The 19,783-nt window shown below is 38.2% G+C and overlaps 1 protein-coding gene across 1 annotated transcript in view; it reads right to left on the reverse strand.

Annotated features, from left to right (window-relative positions):
• Window positions 1–19,783, reverse strand: part of UGGT2 (UDP-glucose glycoprotein glucosyltransferase 2) — a 137,580-nt gene that overhangs the window by 91,310 nt on the left and 26,487 nt on the right. The window contains exons 7-10 of the mRNA XM_040267273.1: window positions 11,093–11,165; window positions 7,067–7,167; window positions 3,119–3,218; window positions 1,797–1,857 (exon numbers count right to left, since the gene is read on the reverse strand). Coding sequence (XP_040123207.1) covers window positions 1,797–1,857; window positions 3,119–3,218; window positions 7,067–7,167; window positions 11,093–11,165 — 335 coding nt within the window. The remainder of the gene's footprint in view (window positions 1–1,796; window positions 1,858–3,118; window positions 3,219–7,066; window positions 7,168–11,092; window positions 11,166–19,783) is intronic.

Below are 19,783 nucleotides of genomic sequence, written 5' to 3' on the forward strand. Positions count from 1 at the left end.
CTGATACACTGGCATTCCTTTCTTTTCCCTTCTTTCCCAATCTCTCTTCCTTCTTGTAAGTGGCAGTATTCAAAATACAAGAATTCTTATAAAAAATGCATTTTGCTTGAAGAATGGTGAGAGCAATTAGGAAAATTACAGAAAGGAGTAATACTTAGTTTTAAAGGATAAGCAAGAATTTGTTAGGTGGTCAGTGAAGCAAAGAACATCCCAGGAAAGGATGATGTGTTGTGGCTTCTATCACTTGGTCTCCAATGAACCGTGCATCTGCTTCATTATCATCATCAAAACAGCCTGTATTTACTAAGAGCTTATTCTGTCTTGGTGTGACGGACACTGTTAACTGGCTAACCTATCATCATCTCTGGGCCATTTCTCCTCTGATTGCCTCAATTACTAGAAAAGTAAAAGACACTTGCTCCTTGGAAGAAAAGCTATGACCAACCTAGACAACATATTAAAAAGCAGAGACATTACTTTGCCAACAAAGGTCAGTCTAATCAAAGCTATGATTTTTCCAGTAGTCATGTATGGATGTGAGATTTGGATTACAAAGAAATCTGAGCACCTAAGAACTGATGCTTGTGAACTGTGGTGTTGGAGAAGACTCTTGAGAGTCCCTTGGACTGCCAGGAGATCCAACCAGTCCATCCTAAAGGAAATCAATCCTGAATATTCATTGGAAGGACTGATGCTGAAGCTGAAACTCCAATACTTTGGCCACCTGATACAAAGAACTGACTCATTGGAAAAAATCCTGATGCTGGGAAAGATTGAGGGCAGGAGGAGAAGGGGACGACAGAGGATGAGATGGTTGGATGGCATCACCGACTCAATGGACATGAGTTTGAGTAAGCTCTGGGAGTTGGTGATGGACAGGGAAGCCTGGCGTGCTGCAGTTCATGGGGTCGCAAAGAGTCAGACCCGACTGAGCGACTGAACGGAATAGCACTTTTCTAGTTCCCTTGTAGCTAGGAAGAACCACATTACAAAATTTTGGCCAATGAGACAGAAGTCAAAGTTGGCTGAAGTGTTCTAGGAAGGCTTTAGTCAAGATGAACATGGTTGATCTTCCTACCTCTTTCTGCTTTAAATATAGATAAGCAGTCTGGAACAGTGGCAGCCATTTTGCAACCATAAAAGAAAAAAAAAAAAACATGTCTGTGGCAACCTACTTTGAGACTTCTTTTTAATGTGAGAAAAATGAACTCCTACTGTTTAAGGCCCTGTGTGCCTGGCATTCTATTACTTAAAGCCAAATTAAGTCCTATGTAATAAAGCTAGGCAGTGTTCTCAAGCACTCCCTAAGTATTTACACAATTAGGATCACTTAGAGTCTTGAGGTAGGTAATTTAAGAGACCATTTAGCAGAATCTTATCAAATTTGTGATAAAAAAAAATTTGTGATCAGCTGTGTACTATATGCTATAGGATCCAGTAACATTCCAGTGGTTTAAATTTTTCTCAATCTTCACAAGCTTTTAAGCAAAACTTTTATAGGAAACAGAAGAATTATCTCATGGCCTTTATTCTCTATTTTGTGAAGAAAACCATATAGCATGGGCAGAAAATTTGGAGTATGTAAGGTTAATGAGAAAGTAAGTAGGATCTATGTCAGGAAAGATTGGCCAGAATAACAAACTGTATATAAAGCAGACAATATAAAAATGGAAGAACCTGTTTTAATAATCAAAAAGTACAAGCTAATATTTTTTCTATGAAAATTAAAGATCCAAAGTCTAAAATACAGTGTTATTAGTTTAGTAAATTTCTTTAAAAAAGGAATTCAAACTAACCTTTTGATTTTCCTGTATTTCCTTCCTCATAAGCTGATTTACAGCAATTCTGGTCAGAGATCTGGGAACATAAACAGAGATACAATTCATTCTTCCTTAAATGTTTAGGACTAAACTATGATTCAATGCAAGATAATACTCTGATGAGAAACTAAAAATTCTAAAGGCATTATAACTGAGAAGCACACATTTCCATACAGCCTATTTGATGGATGGAACAATGGCTTTCACTTGACAAGGTATTTGATTCATGTGGAACAAAGATTGTAAAAAAGTTCATGCACAACCACGGCATGGATTATATACTATCAGGGCTTGTTTACTACTAGGTATTTATTTTTTAAGTATTCTTGATTGAAAATGTTATTTTGTGTTGTTTTGCCCATAGGGAGAAATTCTGCATGAAATTACCACTGTCATTATATGTGTTGCTGCAAATAAGAAATTTTAGAATATTTTTACATAAAGAATTTTGGTTAAGCTGGGATCTATACTGGAGTATATAAGTTCTAAAATACTGATAATATTGACTTCATATATTTACTCTTAAAGAGCTTATAACTCCTTTATAATTTAAAAACAGCACAAATGTTTTTAAAATAAGTCTATTGATTATATTTATTTGACCTAATAACGCCTAAGAATGCTTATTTATCTGCCAATTTTACACATAGAAGACAGATTTAAAAGTTAAAAGACTGTTAATTCAAAGTTGACATTAAGTAAAACTCAAACAGAAAGGGTATCTTAAAACAACCCATAATAAGTATGTATTATTTCCTAAAATTTGGCAGCATTTGAGATAAAACTGCAACTGAAAATTTGATAATACAAACTTTTTCATTCACTTATCAAGTATTTCATTTCAATGAACATTTCCTGGTTGTCTACAGAGTGACTTTTTTTTTAAAGAAAAATAAAAACCTTTTATTAAGTCTGAACATAAATAGAGACAAGATTTTTAGCCTTGGGCGTTAATTATGGTTGCGCCATTGATGGGGTCTGGAGGAAACCAATTCAATCTGTTTCATCCTCAGACTGAGGAAGCTTCTACAAGTTCATGGAGTAATGAATTATCAGAGTAACTGGAGAGATGTGATGAAGAGTTTGATTTTGTAGTATGTAACAACACGCATGCACAAGACAATATTTTGCTCTAGTTTAAAAAAACTCAATATACAGAATAGAGACCCTCATTTTACAAACACTATAGAAACCAGAATTAACTGACATCATTAGGTTGAATGAAATCAGCCATTTTCATAAAATTTATTTAATGGAAAGAGTTCTGGCTATCATCCAATCAATAACCTTTAATATACCTGGCTTTTATGGGGAAGTTCTGTGAAATGTCTTTCATTAATCTTATGGCATCATAAACTGGAGTGGACATTATTTGAGAAGCTGCTTGAAAACTAAGATCTGGAAGCAAAGAAAATATCATTAAAGAAACTGACATGTTAGACCTTAATAGATATTTCCATGTAATTTAAATAACCCTTCTTACCATGTATTCATATATAGACACATTAAAAAACACTCATACTTACCATTATTCAGAACTTTTAAATGAAATGGAAAGCTATCACTTCTATCCAATTAAGATAAGTTTTATACTTACCTTTACTGATAAAATCTGAGACAGTGTAAATAACAAGTAAATGAATATAATATTATCAGAGTCCATTACCAGCTTTTGCTTTTTTCTAAACTGTTCCATACCTAGATGACTCAAATTGTTATTTAAGTCTTTCACTTTGCCTCTCAAATCCGGATTCTCATATTTTTAACTGTCTTCTTGGTTTTACCACTTGGATACTTCAAAAGCAGCATGTTCAGTAACAAATTTGTAATATTCCTGCCCAACTTTGTCCAAATCTAGTCCTCTTTGGTCTTCTCTTTACAACAAATTCACCACTGTCCATCCAGCTGGGTAAACCATGAATCCGGCAGTTGTTCCTGGTGTCTCTTCTCCCTCACACTCCATTTTCAACATTCATAAAGGTCTTTGATACTCTCTCTAAATAACCCACCCTCAAATTTACTCCAAACCTTCCTCAGACCTCTATTCAATGACCCCTTCTTAAGGAAGCCTCCTTTTTCTGTTACCCCTTCTCTGCCCCATCTCACCACTCAGATCTTCCTGACATATGCTTTTCTTAATTTTTTGTTCCTTTATTCTGCAGCAATTGTGATAGTGATTTTTACACTGGTTTTTAAAATTGTTTATGTTTATCCAACATCCTTTGAAGAAACGTGATGTCTGTTTTAGCTCTTTTTACCTTTGGAATATGTGCTTTTCAAAGTGTCAGTTGCAACCCATTAGTTAGTAGTGAAATCAGATTAATGGGTAATGTGAAGGTTTTTTTAATCAAATGAAACAGGGTATAATAAAAGAAAGTTTTATCAGAATTAATAAAATGTAGTATTTGGCTTCCCTGATAGCTCAGTTGGTAAAGAATCCACCTGCAATGTAGGAGACCCTGGTTTGACTCCTGGGTAGGGAAGATCCGCTGGAGAAGAGATAGGCTACCCACTCCAGTATTGTTGAGCTTCCTTTGTGGCTCAGCTGGTAAAGAATCCGTCTACAATGAGGGAGACCTGGGTTCTATCCCTGGTTGGGAGGATCCCCTGGAGAAGGGAAAGGCTACCCTCTCCAGTATTCTGGCCTGGAAAATTCCATGGACTATATAGTCCATGGGGTCACAAAGAGGCAGACACAACTGAGCGGCTTTCACTTTCACTAAACATATATGGGGCTTCCCTGGTGGCTCAGATGGTAAAGAATCTGCCTGCAATGCAGGAGACCTGGGTTCCATCCCTGGGTTGGGAAGATCTCCTGGAGAAGGGAATGGCTACCCAATCCAGTATTCTTGCCTGGAAAATCCCATGGACAGAGGAACCTGGTCAGCTACAGTCCATGGGGTCACAGAGAGTCGGACACGACTGAGCTACTAACACACATATACATACACAGTAAGCATACATATCTGTAGTGAAGTTTATTTTTTTTAGTTTTAAGTGTATCTATGTATTTACGCATTATATATTTGTTGTATGGGTCTTGATGTAAAATATATTTCCTACTCCAGGTGTCAGCTAAAAATCATAAAACGATGGTTGTAGGGACATTACTGATTCCTAGCAGAAATTCAATAAATATTTGTTAAATAAATCAAAAAAGGAAAAGAAAAGGTCTTGATCACTTCCCTTCTCCTGAATCTATTTCCTTGGCTCTGTGACGTGCTCTTCCATCTCTCATCATCATCATTCCGTTGTGTCTACTTGTCCCACATAAATGAGCAAGCAGACTCTCCCTTGTGCACTAATTTGGTTACTCTGCACTTTCAGTTAGCACCTCCACCTTTAAAAAACCTCTATGCTAACATTTTCCACTTTTAAAACCTTCTCTGTATAAGGACTTTATATTCACCCCACCTCTGGAACTGGTCCTCTGGATATGTCACAATTACTTCAAGTCCATTTTTTAAACACCAGTCTCATTATTTCTGAGCCCTGTATTCAACCCCAAGCCTGTTTTATATTCTCTTTACAGAGGCTCCAAGCTGGAAATTTTGAAGTCATCTTTGAGTCTTTTAATCTCCTGAATATTTGCTAAATCCAGCCTGCCCGTCTATGCCTCTACCACAGCAAAGGTTCTGTCTCTCACTATACTAATTCAATGATGTCTTAACTAGACTTCCTATTTCTAGTCCATTCAAATATACCTTACACAGACATTACGGAGGTTAATTAAGACTAAGCTAACTATGCATGTTCTCTGTTTACCAGTCTTTAAAAGCACTCTATCACTTACACTTTTCTAAATTATGGGTACCCTGGAGAACACTTTGGGTTTCCCTGGTGGCAAGCAACAGTCTACTTTCTTCTCCAAAATGTTCTCCACCATGCCCTCCTTCAGGGGATCTTCCCAGCCCAGAGACTGAACCCAGGTCTCCCACATTGCAGGTGGAGTCTTTACTGTCTGAGCCACCACCACCACCACCACCACCACCAACAGTGTGCATCCTTAGTCACATCCATGGGGTTGCAAAGAGTCAGACACGACTAAGCATGCACATTGTTGTTGGTGGTGGTGGCTCAGACATTAAAGAATCCACCTGCAATATGGGACACATGAGTTCAATCCCGGGGTTGGGATTGGGAAGATCTCCTGAAAGAGGGCATAGTGGAGAACATTTTGGAGAAGAAAGTAGACTGTTGCCTGTCTACAGCTGGAAGAGTTGGAGAGTCATGGAAAGTGGCTGAATATGGGTATGTTGGTTTCTTTTGTGGGGTAAGGAAAAAACTCTAAAACTGATTGTGTGTGCCGTGCTAAGTTGCTTCAGTCATGTCTGACTCTGTGTGACCCTATGGACTGTAGCCTTCCAGACTCCTCTGTCTGGGGGATTCTCAGGCAAGAGTACTGAAGTGGGTTGCCATGCCCTTCTCCAAGGGATCTTCCCAGCTCAGGGACTGAACCCGCAGCTCCTGCACCTCCTGCCTTGCAAGTGGTTCCTTTACCACTGGGCTACGAGGGAAGCCCTAAAACTGAGTATGGTGACAGTTAAAAATCTCTAAAAATATACCACACTTAATTCTACTCTTTAAATGGTGAATTGTATAATGCATCAAGTATATTTTAATTGGCTGTTGTATTAAAAGAAATTGATGAGATGTGATAAAAGTTATGGATTCTACAGAAAAAGGACATCCCTATGACCCACTAGAAATTATGAATAAAATAGAAAATTACAAACTGAAAAGGAATTACAGTTTAATCCAAACTAAATTTTGGTCTCAAAATACCTGCTTATAGGATGACAGTACAGAAGCTATTTTGAGGTCATAATGAAACATGCAATGGTCCCTAAAGATCAAAGTTTTAAAGAGAAGAAAACTAAGATTTAGTTCTGATTTCTCTTAACTTACTAATCAGGATTTTTAACCACTGCTGTAGATACCCTGAAACATAGTTTAATACTTGACATGAACATACAAGATAACTCATACATACTTTAAAAATGATTAGGTAATATCAGATAACTGCACATCATATAATTTTAAATCTTCCAGAGATAAAGTATAACTTACTTGATGAATAACATCTCAATTAAATTTTATGTCCACAAAAGCAATGCATATTAGTCACATAATTAGTAATTATTATTGCCTAAGAAATAATTTACATCAAGTTATATAAAAGCCTATTTAATAAAACAGAGATCAGTTACCAATATGCTATTTTAACATAGACTGAAATACTATACCTTGTAGTTCCCAAACTTTCAAAGGCATCATTTCTTTATTACTCTCAATCAGGTATTTTTGGAATGTTGTCAGATTATCTCTGAGATCTGAATATCTTTCTCTGTATTAGAATATTAAGTAATGTTAATTATCATCACATATTATAAACTATTATTATACAAGCAGTATATTTTTGAAATTATCTCTTCCTAATACTTAAGACACAAACTAATGGTTCAAGATAATAATAATTATGCAGCTACAGTGACAAAATTTAAAAATACGGAGAGAGACATGCATGTCTTCTTATCAATGTATAAAATAAAACAAAATATGGAGATATACACTGTCATTTGTTAACATTACCTATAAGGGATCCAAGGGTGAGGATAGAATTATTACTTTTTATGTTATACACTTTTTCTTTAACATTTTATAAATTGCAAGTCTTGTTTTCATAATTAAAAATAAACACTATTTTATAAAGAAAGACATCAATGCTTCCCATAAAATTTTAGCTTATTTCTGAAAAGTTCCATCTTTGAAACTTATAAAGAAAACTTATATAAGATAATTTTGCCCAATTAAACATATCTACATATTCTTACAATTCGCTGATCATGATTATTCGTTGGATCATGGAAAAAGCAAGAGAATTCCACAAAAACATCTACTTCTGCTTTATTGACCATGACAAAGCCTTTGACTGTGTGGATCATAATAAACTGTGGAAAATTCTTAGAGAGATGGGACTATCAGACCACCTGACCTGTATCCTGAGAAATCTGTATTCAGGTCAAGAAGCAACAGTTAGAACTGGACATGGAACAACAGACTGGTTCCAAATCAGGAAAGAAGTACGTGAAGGCTATATATTTTCACCCTGATTATTTAACTTATATGCAGAGTACATCATGAGAAATGCTGAGTTGGATGAAGCACAAGCTAGAATCAAGACTGCCAGGAGAAATGTCAACAACCTCAGATATGCAGATGACACCACCCTTATGGCAGAAAGCGAAGAAGAACTAAAGAGCCTCTTGATGAAAGTGAAAGAGGAAAGTGAAAAAGTTGGCTTAAAATTCAACATTCGGAAAACTAAGATTATGGCATCTGATCCCATCACTTCATGGAAAATAGACGCGGAAACAGTGGAAACAGTGACAGACTTTATTTTGGGGGGCAGATAGTGACTACAGCCATGAAATTAAAAGACACTTACTCCTTGGAAGGGAAGTTATGACCAACCTAAATAGCACATGAAAAAGCAGAGACATTACTTTGCCAACAAAGGTCCATCTAGTCAAAGTTATGGTTTTTTCCAGTAGTCATGTATGGATGTGAGAGTTGGACTATAAAGAAAGCTGAGTGCCAAAGAATTGATGCTTTTGAACTGTGGTATTGGAGAAGACTCTTAAAGAGTCCCTTGGACAGCAAGAGATCCAACCAGTCCATCCTAAAGGAAATCAGTTCTGAATATTCATTGGAAGTACTGATGCTGGAGCTGAAACTCCAATACTTTGGCCACCTGATGCAAAAAACTGACTCTCTTGAAAAGACCATGATGCTGGGAAAGATTGAAGGCGTGCAGACAAGGGGATAACAAAGGATGAAGTGGTTGGATGGCATCACTGATTCAATGGACATGGGTTTGGGTGGACTCCGGGAGTTGATGATGGACAGGGAGGCCTGGCATGCTGCGGTTCATGGGGTTACAAACAGTCGGACATGACTGAGCGACTGAACTGAACTGAGGTACTCTTAAAGACTGACAAATAATAATGCAGAAGAATGGCATTTTACCATACATATAATTAAAATTATCACCTTATTTTCCAATCTCTCATGAATTAAACACATAGTACCACTTCCTATTATTAGAGAGAATTCTTTTTTAAAAAGTTTCCCTAGCTATTGGCACAATTTATAAATAAATTTTGTATTTTCAACAGTAAGGAGAAATGAGTATTTTAAAGTTAGAGGAAAACTATATATACAGAACATACGCACATAAATGGATTAATCTCACAGTTAACAGTAATACATGTACTGCAATGTCCTATGTTGAAATTTTATTCCAATGTGGGACTATATTTTGAAAACTAATCAAGACTGCTCTTATAGTGAAAAAGCAATAGAACTTCTTTGAAAAGAGGTTCACTATGAATTTACCACTCCTTTCACATTTTGTTACAGAGTAATATTAAGTTTGTAAGAGCTGCTGTGTTGCTTTTCATGTTTAATCATAAGCTTAATGATAATTTTCACTAGTAAAATTATGTATGTAATCCAGGCAAAAAGACATTATTCATAAAATACCTCAAAGCAAAAGCTTTTTGCTTAAATCAATTATGTAAAACCTGGGTACTTCCTCTCCAAAAAAACTAATATCCCAGGGTTCCAAAGGCTTTTTGGAATATGAGCAATTTATTCCCACAAATAGTTGATGTTTAAGAAAGTATGGATTCTACGATGTGAGACATAGCTGGAAATGGAATAAAAATGTTATCTACTAAATAAAAACCTTCCTTAAATCCATTTTACAAGAAGCATTAACAAGTTACAAGCATACAATTTGTTCAGCAAACTACATAAATGTAACTCAGTCATCTGTATAAAGCAGTATTATGTCCAAAAATGTTCCCCTTGCTCTGTACAATTATCTCCTCACAGAAATGACATGTGTACTTTATACATATTTGTAATATTATATAAAAACCAGAATTGAAAGAGATACGTGTACCCCAATGTTCATCGCAGCACTGTTTATAATAGCCAGAACATGGAAGCAACCTAGATGTCCATCAGCAGACGAATGGATAAGAAAGCTGTGGTACATATACACAATGGAGTATTACTCAGCCATTAAAAAGAATACATTTGAATTAGTTCTAATGAGGTGGATGAAACTGGAGCCAGTTATACAGTTAAGTAAGCCAGAAAGAAAAACACCAATACAGTATACTAACACATATATATGGAATTTAGAAAGATGGTAGTGATAACCCTGTATGCAAGACAGCAAAACAGACACAGATGTATAGAACAGACTTTTGGATTCTGTGGGAGGGCGAGAGGGTGGGATGATTTGGGAGAATGGCATTGAAACATGTATACTATCATGTAAGAAACGAATCGCCAGTCTAGGTTCGATACAGGATACAGGATGCTTGGGGCTGGTGCACTGGGATGACCCAGAGAGATGATATGGGGAGGGTGGTGGGAGGGGGTTCAGGATTGGGAACTCATGTACACCTGTGGCGGATTCATGTCAATGTATGGCAAAAGCAATACAGTATTGAAAGGTAAAAAAAAAAAAAAAAAAAAGGAAAACAATTATGTTCAAAATTTTAAAATGGGAAATGTATGCCTTAAAAAGAGAAAAAAAGAACTAAAGATATTAATAAAAACGGTTCTTTATTTTTAATTAATTTTGCCTTTATAATGGAATCACAAACTTGCCCTTCTTGTTAATAAGGAAAACCACACATAAAACCAAAATTCCCATCCATTAACATTCAGAGAGCACTCACCATCCTATTCCTTGTCTTCAATCAGTGATGCAGGAAAAGCAAAGGGGGAGAAGTTTACTTTTGGAAAGGTTACTTATATGCGTATATAAAATGAAGACCAGAAGTTAACAGGTATTCATATGGCAATCTTGGGACAGAAATTTAGGGAAATAAATATTTTTTCTTTTAAGACATGAAAGTGCTGATTTTTTAATGCTAAAAACCCAATAACAACTATGAGTTTTGTAACCCATCAGAAAAGATTCTACAAATTTTTGTTTTAGTTTTTGACCAGAGATAATGCTCATAATTTTAAACTTCCATTATCTCTAATCGTACTCATTATCCTGTGGAATTAGCGATTATTTTTCAATTTTGAGCTTTTTTGCATTAACCCTATGTTACTTTTGTAATAAAAACAGTAATATGTATATTTTTAGAATGTGAAACATATGCCAACACAACATATTGAATCTATTCCTTTAAAAACAAGCTTAATAGTATAGTAATAGTTTCAGTTCCATTCAGACTTACTTTAATTTCCCAAAGAGAAATCCTTGAACTTCATTTGTTTCAGTAACATCTTCTGCAGTAGTATTAGCCACAGCTATATTTTAGAAACAAAAACAAAATGAAGATATTTCAGACTGGAAAGAGGAATATGTGATAAAAAATTAGAACTCAAGATCAAATTCCATTTTTTTTTTTACCTTTTCTTTCATGGATCAGTCTAATGATACAAGAGTGTGCTCTCTTAGTAAACAAGCTTGACTACTAAATACAACTAGCTATATGCTCTATAGATCATTCTGTAGTCAAGCTCTATTTTATACTGGAGTGATAAACCAAGAGACTGATCCAGACTTGCCCAAAGTTTCCAAGTCTCTGGCAGAGGCATGGGTTGGCAGTGGCCTGCTGAGGGCACTGAGTGTAGCAGTGCAAGCATGGGACCTTTTGAAGGAGGTCACTATTATCTTCATTACCTTCACCACCGTTTGGTCACAGGTAAATAACAAGGGTGTTCATTGGAAGGACTGATGCTAAAGCTGCAACTCCAATACTCTGGCCTCCTCATGCAAAGAGCTGACTCATTGGAGAAGACTCTGATGCTGGGAGGGATTGGGGGCAGGAGGAGAAGGGGACGACAGATGACGGTGGATGGCATCACTGACTCGATGGACATGAGTTTGAGTCAACTCCAGGAGTTGGTGATGGACAGGGAGGCCTGGCATGCTGCAATTCATGGAGTCGCAAAGAGTCAGACAGGACTGAGAGACTGAACTGAACTAACAAGGAGAGAACACAGCCCCACCCATCAACAGAAAATTGGATTAAAGATTTACTGAACATGGCCCCACCATCAGAACAAGAACCAATTTCCTCCTCAGTCAGTCTCTCCCATCAGGAAGCTTCCATAAGCCTCTTATCCTTCTCCATCAGAGAGCAGACAGACTGAAAACCACGAGCACAGAAAACTAACCAATCTGATAACATGGACCACAGCCTTGTCTTACTCAAGGAAATTATAAGCCATGCCATTTAGGGCCACCGAAGATGAACAGGTCATGGTGGAGAGTTCTGACAAAACGTGGTCCACTGGAGAAGGGAATGGCAAACCACTTCAGCATTCTTGCCTCAAGAACCCCACAAACAGTATAAAAAGGTAAAAAGAGAGGACACTGAAAGAACTCCTGGAGTCCACCCAAACCCACATCCATTGAGTCGATGATTCCATCCAACCATCTCATCCTCTGTTGTCCCCTTCTCCTCCTGCCCTCAATCCCTCCCAGCATCAGGGTCTTTTCAAATGAGTCAGCTCTTCGCATCAGGTGGCCAAAGTATTGGAGTTTCAGCTTCAACATCAGTCCTTCCAATGAACACCCAGGACTGATCTCCTTTAGGATGGACTGGTTGGATCTCCTTGCAGTCCAAGGGACTCTCAAGAATTTTCTAAACACCATAGTTCAAAAGATTCAATTCTTCGGCACTCAGCTTTCTTTATAGTCCAACTCTCACATTCATACACAACTACTTGAAAAACCATAGCCTTGACTGGATGGACCTTTGTTGACAAAGTAATATCTGCTTTTTAATATGCTATCTAGGTTGGTCATAACTTTCCTTCCAAAGAGTAAGTGTCTTTAACTGCATGGCTTCAATCATGATCTGCAGTGATGTTGGAGCCCAGAAAAATAAAGTCAGCCACTGTTTCCCCATCTATTTGCCATGAAGTGATGGGACCAGATGCCATGATCTTAGTTTTCTGAATGTGGAACTTTAAGCCAACTTTTTCACTCTCTTCTTTCACTTTCATCAAGAGGCTCTTTAGTTCTTCACTTTCTGCCATAAGGGTGGTGTTATCTGAGTATCTGAGATTATTGATATTTCTCCTGGCAATCTTGCTTCCAGCTTGATTCCTCCAGCCCAACACTTCTCATGATGTACTCTGCATATAAGTTAAATAAGCAGGGTGACAATATACAGCCTTAACGTACTCCTTTTCCTATTTGGAACCAGTCTGTTGTTTGATGTCCACTTCTAACTGCTGCTTCCTGACCTGCATACAGGTTTCTCAAGAGGCAGGTCAGGTGGTCTGGTATTCCTATCTCTTCCAGAGTTTTCCACAGTTTCTTATGATCCACACAGTCAAAGGCTTTGGCATAGTCAATAAAGCAGAAATAGATGTTTTTCTGGAACTCTCTTCCTTTTTCCATGATCCAGTGGATGTTGGCAATTAGATCTCTAGTTCCTCTGCCTTTTCTAAAACCAGTTTGAACATTTTGAAGTTCACCGTTCACATATTGCCGAAGCCTGGCTTGGAGAATTTTGAGCATCATATCACTAGCGTGCGAGATGAATGCAATCGTGCAGTGGTTTGAGCATTTTCTGGCATTGCTTTTCTTTGGGATTGGAATGAAAATTGACCTTTTCCAGTCCTGTGGCCACTGCTGAGTTTTCCAAATTTGCTGGTATATTGAGTGCAGCACTTTCACAACATCATCTCTCAGGATTTGAAATAGCTCAACTGGAATTCCATCACCTCCACTAGCTTTGTTCGTAGTTATGCTTCCTAAGGCCCACTTGACTTCACATTCCAGGATGTCTGGCTCTAGGTGAGGACCACACCATCGTGATTATATGGGTTGTGAAGATCTTTTTTGTATAGTTCTTCAGTGTATTCTCCCCACCTCTTCTTAATAACTCAGATTAACATTATACTGTGGGAAAGAATGCCTTTGAAGAAACGGAGTAGCCATCATGGTCAACAAGAGTCCAAAATGCAATACTTGGATGCAATCGCAAAAATGACAGAATGATCTGTTCATTTCCAAGGCAAGCCATTCAACATCATGGTAATCCAAGTCTATGCAGATGACACCACCCTTAAGGCAGAAAGTGAAGAACTAAGGAACCTCTTGAAGAAAGTGAAAGAGAGTGAAAAAGTTGGCTTAAAGCTCAACATTCAGAAAACTAAGATCATGGCTTCCAGTCGAATCATCTCACAGCAAAGAGATGGGGAAACAGTGCAAACAGCAGCAGATTTCATTTTCTGGAGCTCTAAAATCACAGCAGATGGTGACTGCAGCCATGAAATTAAAAGATGCTTACTTCGTGGAAGGACAGTTAAGACCAACCTACACAGCATATTAAGAAGCAGAGACATTACTTTGCCAACAAAGGTCCCTCTAGTCAAGGCTATGAGTTTGGGTAAACTCCAGGAGTTGGTGATGGACAGGGAGGCCTGGCGTGCTGCAGTCCATCAGGTTGCAGAGAGTCAGACACGACTGAGTGACTGAATTGGACTGAATTGATGCTCTGACCGGTAATGCTCAAGAAGCTGAAGTTGAATGGTTCTATGAAGACCTACAAGACCTTCTAGAACTAACACCCAAAAAAGATGTCCTTTTCATTATAGTGGACTGGAATGCAAAAGCAGGAAGTCAAGAAACACCTGGAGTAAGAGGCTAATTTGGCCTTAGGATACAGAAAGAAGCAGGGCAAAGGCTAACAGAGTTTTGCCAAGAGAACACACTAGTCGTAGCAAACACCCTCTTCCAACAACACAAGAGGAGACTCTACACATGGACATCATCAGATGGTCAATACCAAAATCAGATTGATTATATTCTTTGTAGCCAAAGATGGAGAAGTTCTATACAGTCAGCAAAAACAAGACCAGGAGCTGACTATGGCATTGACCATGAACTCCTTATTGCCAAATTCAGACTTAAACTGAACAAAGTAGGGAAAACCACTAGACCATTCAGGTATGACCTAAATCAAATGCCTTACTATTATAAAGTGGAAATGACAAATACATTCAACGGATTAGATCTGATAGAGTGCCTGAAGAACTATGGACGGAGGTTAGTGATGCTGTACAGGAGGCAGTGATCAAGACAATCGCCAGGAAAAAAGAAATGTCTAAAGGCAAAATGGTTGTCTGAGGAGGGCTTACAAACAGCTATAAAAGAAGCAGAAGGCAACGAGAAAAGAAAAGATATATCCATTTGAATGCAGAGTTCCAAAGAATAACAAGGAGAGATAAGAAAGCCTTCCTCAGTGATCAATACAAAGAAATAGAGGAAAACAATAGAATGGGAAAGACTAGAGGTCTCTTCAAGAAAATTAGAGATACCAAGGGAACATTTCATACAAAGATGGGCTCGATAAAGGACAGAGATGGTATGAACCTAACAGAAGCAGAAGATATTAAGAAGAGGTGGCAAGAAGAACAAAAATCTTCATGACCCAAACTCACCTAGAGCCAGACATCCTGGAATGTGAAGTCAAGTGGGCCTTAGGAAGCATCACTACAAACAAAGCTACTGGAGGTGATGGAATTACAGTTTACCTGTTTCAAACCCTAAAACATGATGTTGTGAAAGTGTTGCACTCAATATGCCAGCAAATTTGGAAAACTCAGCAGTGGTCACAGGACTGGAAAAGGTCAGTTTTCATTCCAATCCCAAGAAAGGCAATGCCAGAGAATGCTCAAACTACCAAACAATTGCACCCATCTCACACACGAGTAAATTAATGCTCAAAGTTCTCCAAGTCAGGCTTCAACAGTATGTGAAAGGTGAACTTCCAAATGTTCAAGCTGGTTTTAGAAAAGGTAGAGAAACCAGAGATCAAATCCCAACATCTGTTGGATCATCAAAAAAGCGAGAGAGTTCCAGAAAAACATCTATTTCTGCTTTATTGACTATGCTAAAGCCTTTGACTGTGTGGATCACAATAAACCGTGGAAAATTCTGAGAGAGATTGGACTACCAGACCATCTGACCTGCCTCTTGAGAAATCTGTATGCAAGTCAGGAAGCAACAGTTAGAATTGGACGTTGAACAACAGACTGGTTCCAAAGAGGGAAAGGAGTACGTTAAGGCTGTATATTGTCACCCTGCTGATTTAACTTATATGCAGAGTACATCATGAGAAATGCTGGACTGGATGAAGCACAGCTGGAAGCAAGATTTCTGCGAGAAATATCAATAACCTCAGATATGCAGATGACACCATCCTTATGGCAGAAAGCAAAGAAGAACTAAAGAGCCTCTTGATGAAAGTGAAAGAGGAGAGTGAAAAAGTTGGCTTAAAACTCAACATTAGGAAAACTAAGATCATGGTCTGGCCCCATCACTTCATGGCAAATAGATGGGGAAACAGTGGAAAGTGACACTATTTTGGGGGGCTCCAAAATCACTGCAGATGGTAACTGCAGCCATGCAATTAAAAGATGCTTACTCCTTGGAAGGAAAGTTATGACCAACCTAGACAGCATATTAAAAAGCAGAGACATTACTTTGCCAAAAAAGGTCCGTCTAGTCAAAGCTATGGTTTTTCCAGTAGTCATGTATGGATGTGAGAGCTGGACTATAAAGAAAGCTAAGCACCAAAAAATTGATGCTTTTGAACTGTGGTGTTGGAGAAGACTCTTGAGAGTCCCTTGGACTGCAAGGAGATCCAACTAGTCCATCCTAAAGGAAATCAGTCCTGAATATTCCTTAGAAGGACTGATGCTGAAGCTGAAACTCCAATACTTTGGCCACCTGATGCGAAGAACTGACTCTTGGAAAAGACCCTGATGCTGGGAAAGATTGAAGGCATGATGAGAGAGGGACGACAGAGGATAAGATGGTTGGATAGCCTCACCGACTCAATGGACATGAGTAAACTCCAGGAGTTGGTGATGGACAGAGAAGCCTGGTGTGCTGCAGTCCATGGGGTCGCAAAGTGTCAGACTCTAATGAGCAACTGAACTAGAGTGAACTGATAAACCAAGAAGTCTGCAAGAAACCCTGGGCTTACCTCTTATGCCAGCAAGAAATCTAAACCCTAAAACATACAGGAGTTCTCATATATTTCTGACACTTTCAGACATAATCAAGAAATCTTTAGATAGATGCCAAAACTCATGGCCTCAAAGGATAAAGATATATTTTATATTCATTTCCCTTCCCCTCTCCTTTACTTACCAAATTGTTATAGTATATAGTGTGGTAAGGGTGTGTTTGAGGGTACTTCAGGTTCTAAGAATCAATCTGTGACCTTTTACAGCAAGGGAGTATGCTCCATCAGAGGGCATAAAGTACACTTCTCCTTTCTTATTCATCTGAGAGTGTGGACTTCTAAGACCACAACTAAAAACCCTGGAATGCTTTAATCAGGTAAACATTTACTGCCTTCTATAATGCCCACTGCCTGCCAGAGAGACACCAGGAGGAGAGTTGCAAAAGACACAAACCTTACTGGGTGGCAAATGAGAGAAACAAATAGCTTTAACGGACTGTTTAAAACTTTTCCAAAAGGAAGCACAAAATATATGGAATACAGAAAACAGAAAAATCCTCCTCTGACAGAACAGGAACATCGGCAGCCATCTCAGAAGTACTGACTGAGACATATAATTCTTAAAAGATGAGTAAGCCTCAGACAAATAAGAGGGGGAAGGAAGGTTTCAGGCAGAGGAACAGCATATGCTAAGGGATGAAAGTACTCCAGAGGTCATAAAGGCTTGGCACAGAGCAATACATGGACCCATCAAGGAAACAGAAAATTGTTCTGTATAGTAGTGCAGTGTTATAGGACCACAGGGTACAAATGAGAGGTCTGAGAGGCAGTGAGAAGGCAGAAAGAGGCCAGGCTGTGGAAAGCTCCATTGTGTTATAGGACTTTAATTTATGAGGAGGTTACAAGGAACCACTAGGGTTACTTAGTTATTTCGGTAACTAAGGGTTTCTAATTGGTAGAATCACAAAGTCAGAAGTTCTGATTGAACACAGAAAGTTCAATCAGAAAGTACTGTGGAGAACAGATGGATTATTCTCTTTTGGAGATGAGAAGATTAAGGTTCCTGAAGACAAGGTCAGTTGGAAGCCTGATAGTCATAAGCAGAGGGGAATAAAAGAAGTGAACTAAAGGAGTGGCAAGTAGAATGAAGAGAAGATACATTACAAATACATGATAAAAGTTAACCTGAAGTTTGTAATATAGGTAATATATGTAATCACATGACTTTTTAAAGAAACTTCTACAAGCCCAAGGACAGTTAGAAAATGCCTATGCTACTACCATGACTGTTAAATAAGATGTGTGTGTGCACGTGGGTGTTAAGTCACTTCAGTCGCGTCCAGCTCTTTGCAATCCTATGGACCACAGGCCGCCAGGCTCCTCTGTCTGATTCTCCAGTCAAGAGTACTGAAGTGGGCTGTCATGCTCTCCTCCAGGGGATCTTCCTGACCCAGGGATTGAACCCAAGTCTCTTATGTCTCCTGTTCTGTCAGACAGATTCTTCGCCAGTGGGAAGCACTAAACAAGGTACTAAATTATAAAGCACTGCAGAGCAATATACAAGCTATCTGGAAATATACAAAATCTGGGCATTACTATTTCTGCTACACTTTTTCAGTAACCAGCAGGATTTCTTTTTTTTTTTTTTCTATTTTAATTTTTTTTTAATTAATTAATTAATTTATTTATTTTTAATTTTTACTTTACAATTCTGTATTGGTTTTGGCTTAGATTGACATGAATCCACCACAGGTGTACATGCGTTCCTAAACATGAACCCCCCTCCCACCCCCCTCCCCACAACATCTCTCTGGGTCATCCCCACGCATCAGCCCCAAGCGTGCCATATCCTGTATCAGACATAGACTGGCAATTCGATTCTTACATGATATTATACATGTTTCAATGCCATTCTCCCAAATCATCACACCCTCTCCCTCTCCCTCTGAGTCCAAAAGTCCGCTATACACATCTGTGTCTTTTTTGCTGTCCTGCATACAGGGTCATCAATGCCATCTTCCTAAATTCCATATATATGTGTTAGTATACTGTATTGGTGTTTTTCTTTCTGGCTCACTTCACTCTGTATGATCGGCTCCAGTTTCATCCATCTCATCAGAACTGATTCAAATGTATTCTTTTTAATGGCTGAGTAATACTCCATTGTGTATATGTACCACAGCTTTCTTATCCATTCATCTGCTGATGGACATCTAGGTTGTTTCCATGTCCTGGCTATTATAAACAGTGCTGCAATGAACATTGGGGTACATGTGTCTCTTTCAATTCTGGTTTCCTCTGTGTGTATGCCCAACAGTGGGATTGCTGGGTCATAAGGCATTTCTATTTGCAATTTTTTAAGGAATCTCCACACTGTTCTCCATAGTGGCTGTACTAGTTTGCATTCCCACCAACAGTGTAGGAGGGTTCCCTTCTCTCCACACCCTCTCCAGCATTTATTGCTTGCAGATTTTTGGATCGCAGACATTCTGACTGGTGTGAAGTGGTACCTCATTGTGGTTTTGATTTGCATTTCTCTAATAATGAGTGATGTTGAGCATCTTTTCATGTGTTTGTTAGCTATCCGTATGTCTTCTTTGGAGAAACGTCTATTTAGTTCTTTGGCCCATTTTTTGATTGGGTCGTTTATTTTTCTGGAATTGAGCTGCAGGAGTTGCTTGTATATTTTTGAGATTAGTTGTTTGTCAGTTGCTTCATTTGCTACTATTTTCTCCCATTCGAAGGCTGTCTTTTCACTTTGCTTATGTTTTCCTTTGTTGTGCAGAAGCTTTTAATTTTAATTAGATCCCATTGGTTTATTTTTGCTTTTATTTCCAGAATTCTGGGAGGTGGATCATAGAGGATCCTGCTGTGGTTTATGTCGGAGAGTGTTTTGCCTATGTTCTCCTCTAAGAGTTTTATAGTTTCTGG

This window comes from Oryx dammah, unplaced genomic scaffold (genome assembly GCF_014754425.2).
Source record: "Oryx dammah isolate SB20612 unplaced genomic scaffold, SCBI_Odam_1.1 HiC_scaffold_24, whole genome shotgun sequence".
In the NCBI taxonomy this organism is placed as follows: Eukaryota; Metazoa; Chordata; class Mammalia; order Artiodactyla; family Bovidae; genus Oryx; species Oryx dammah.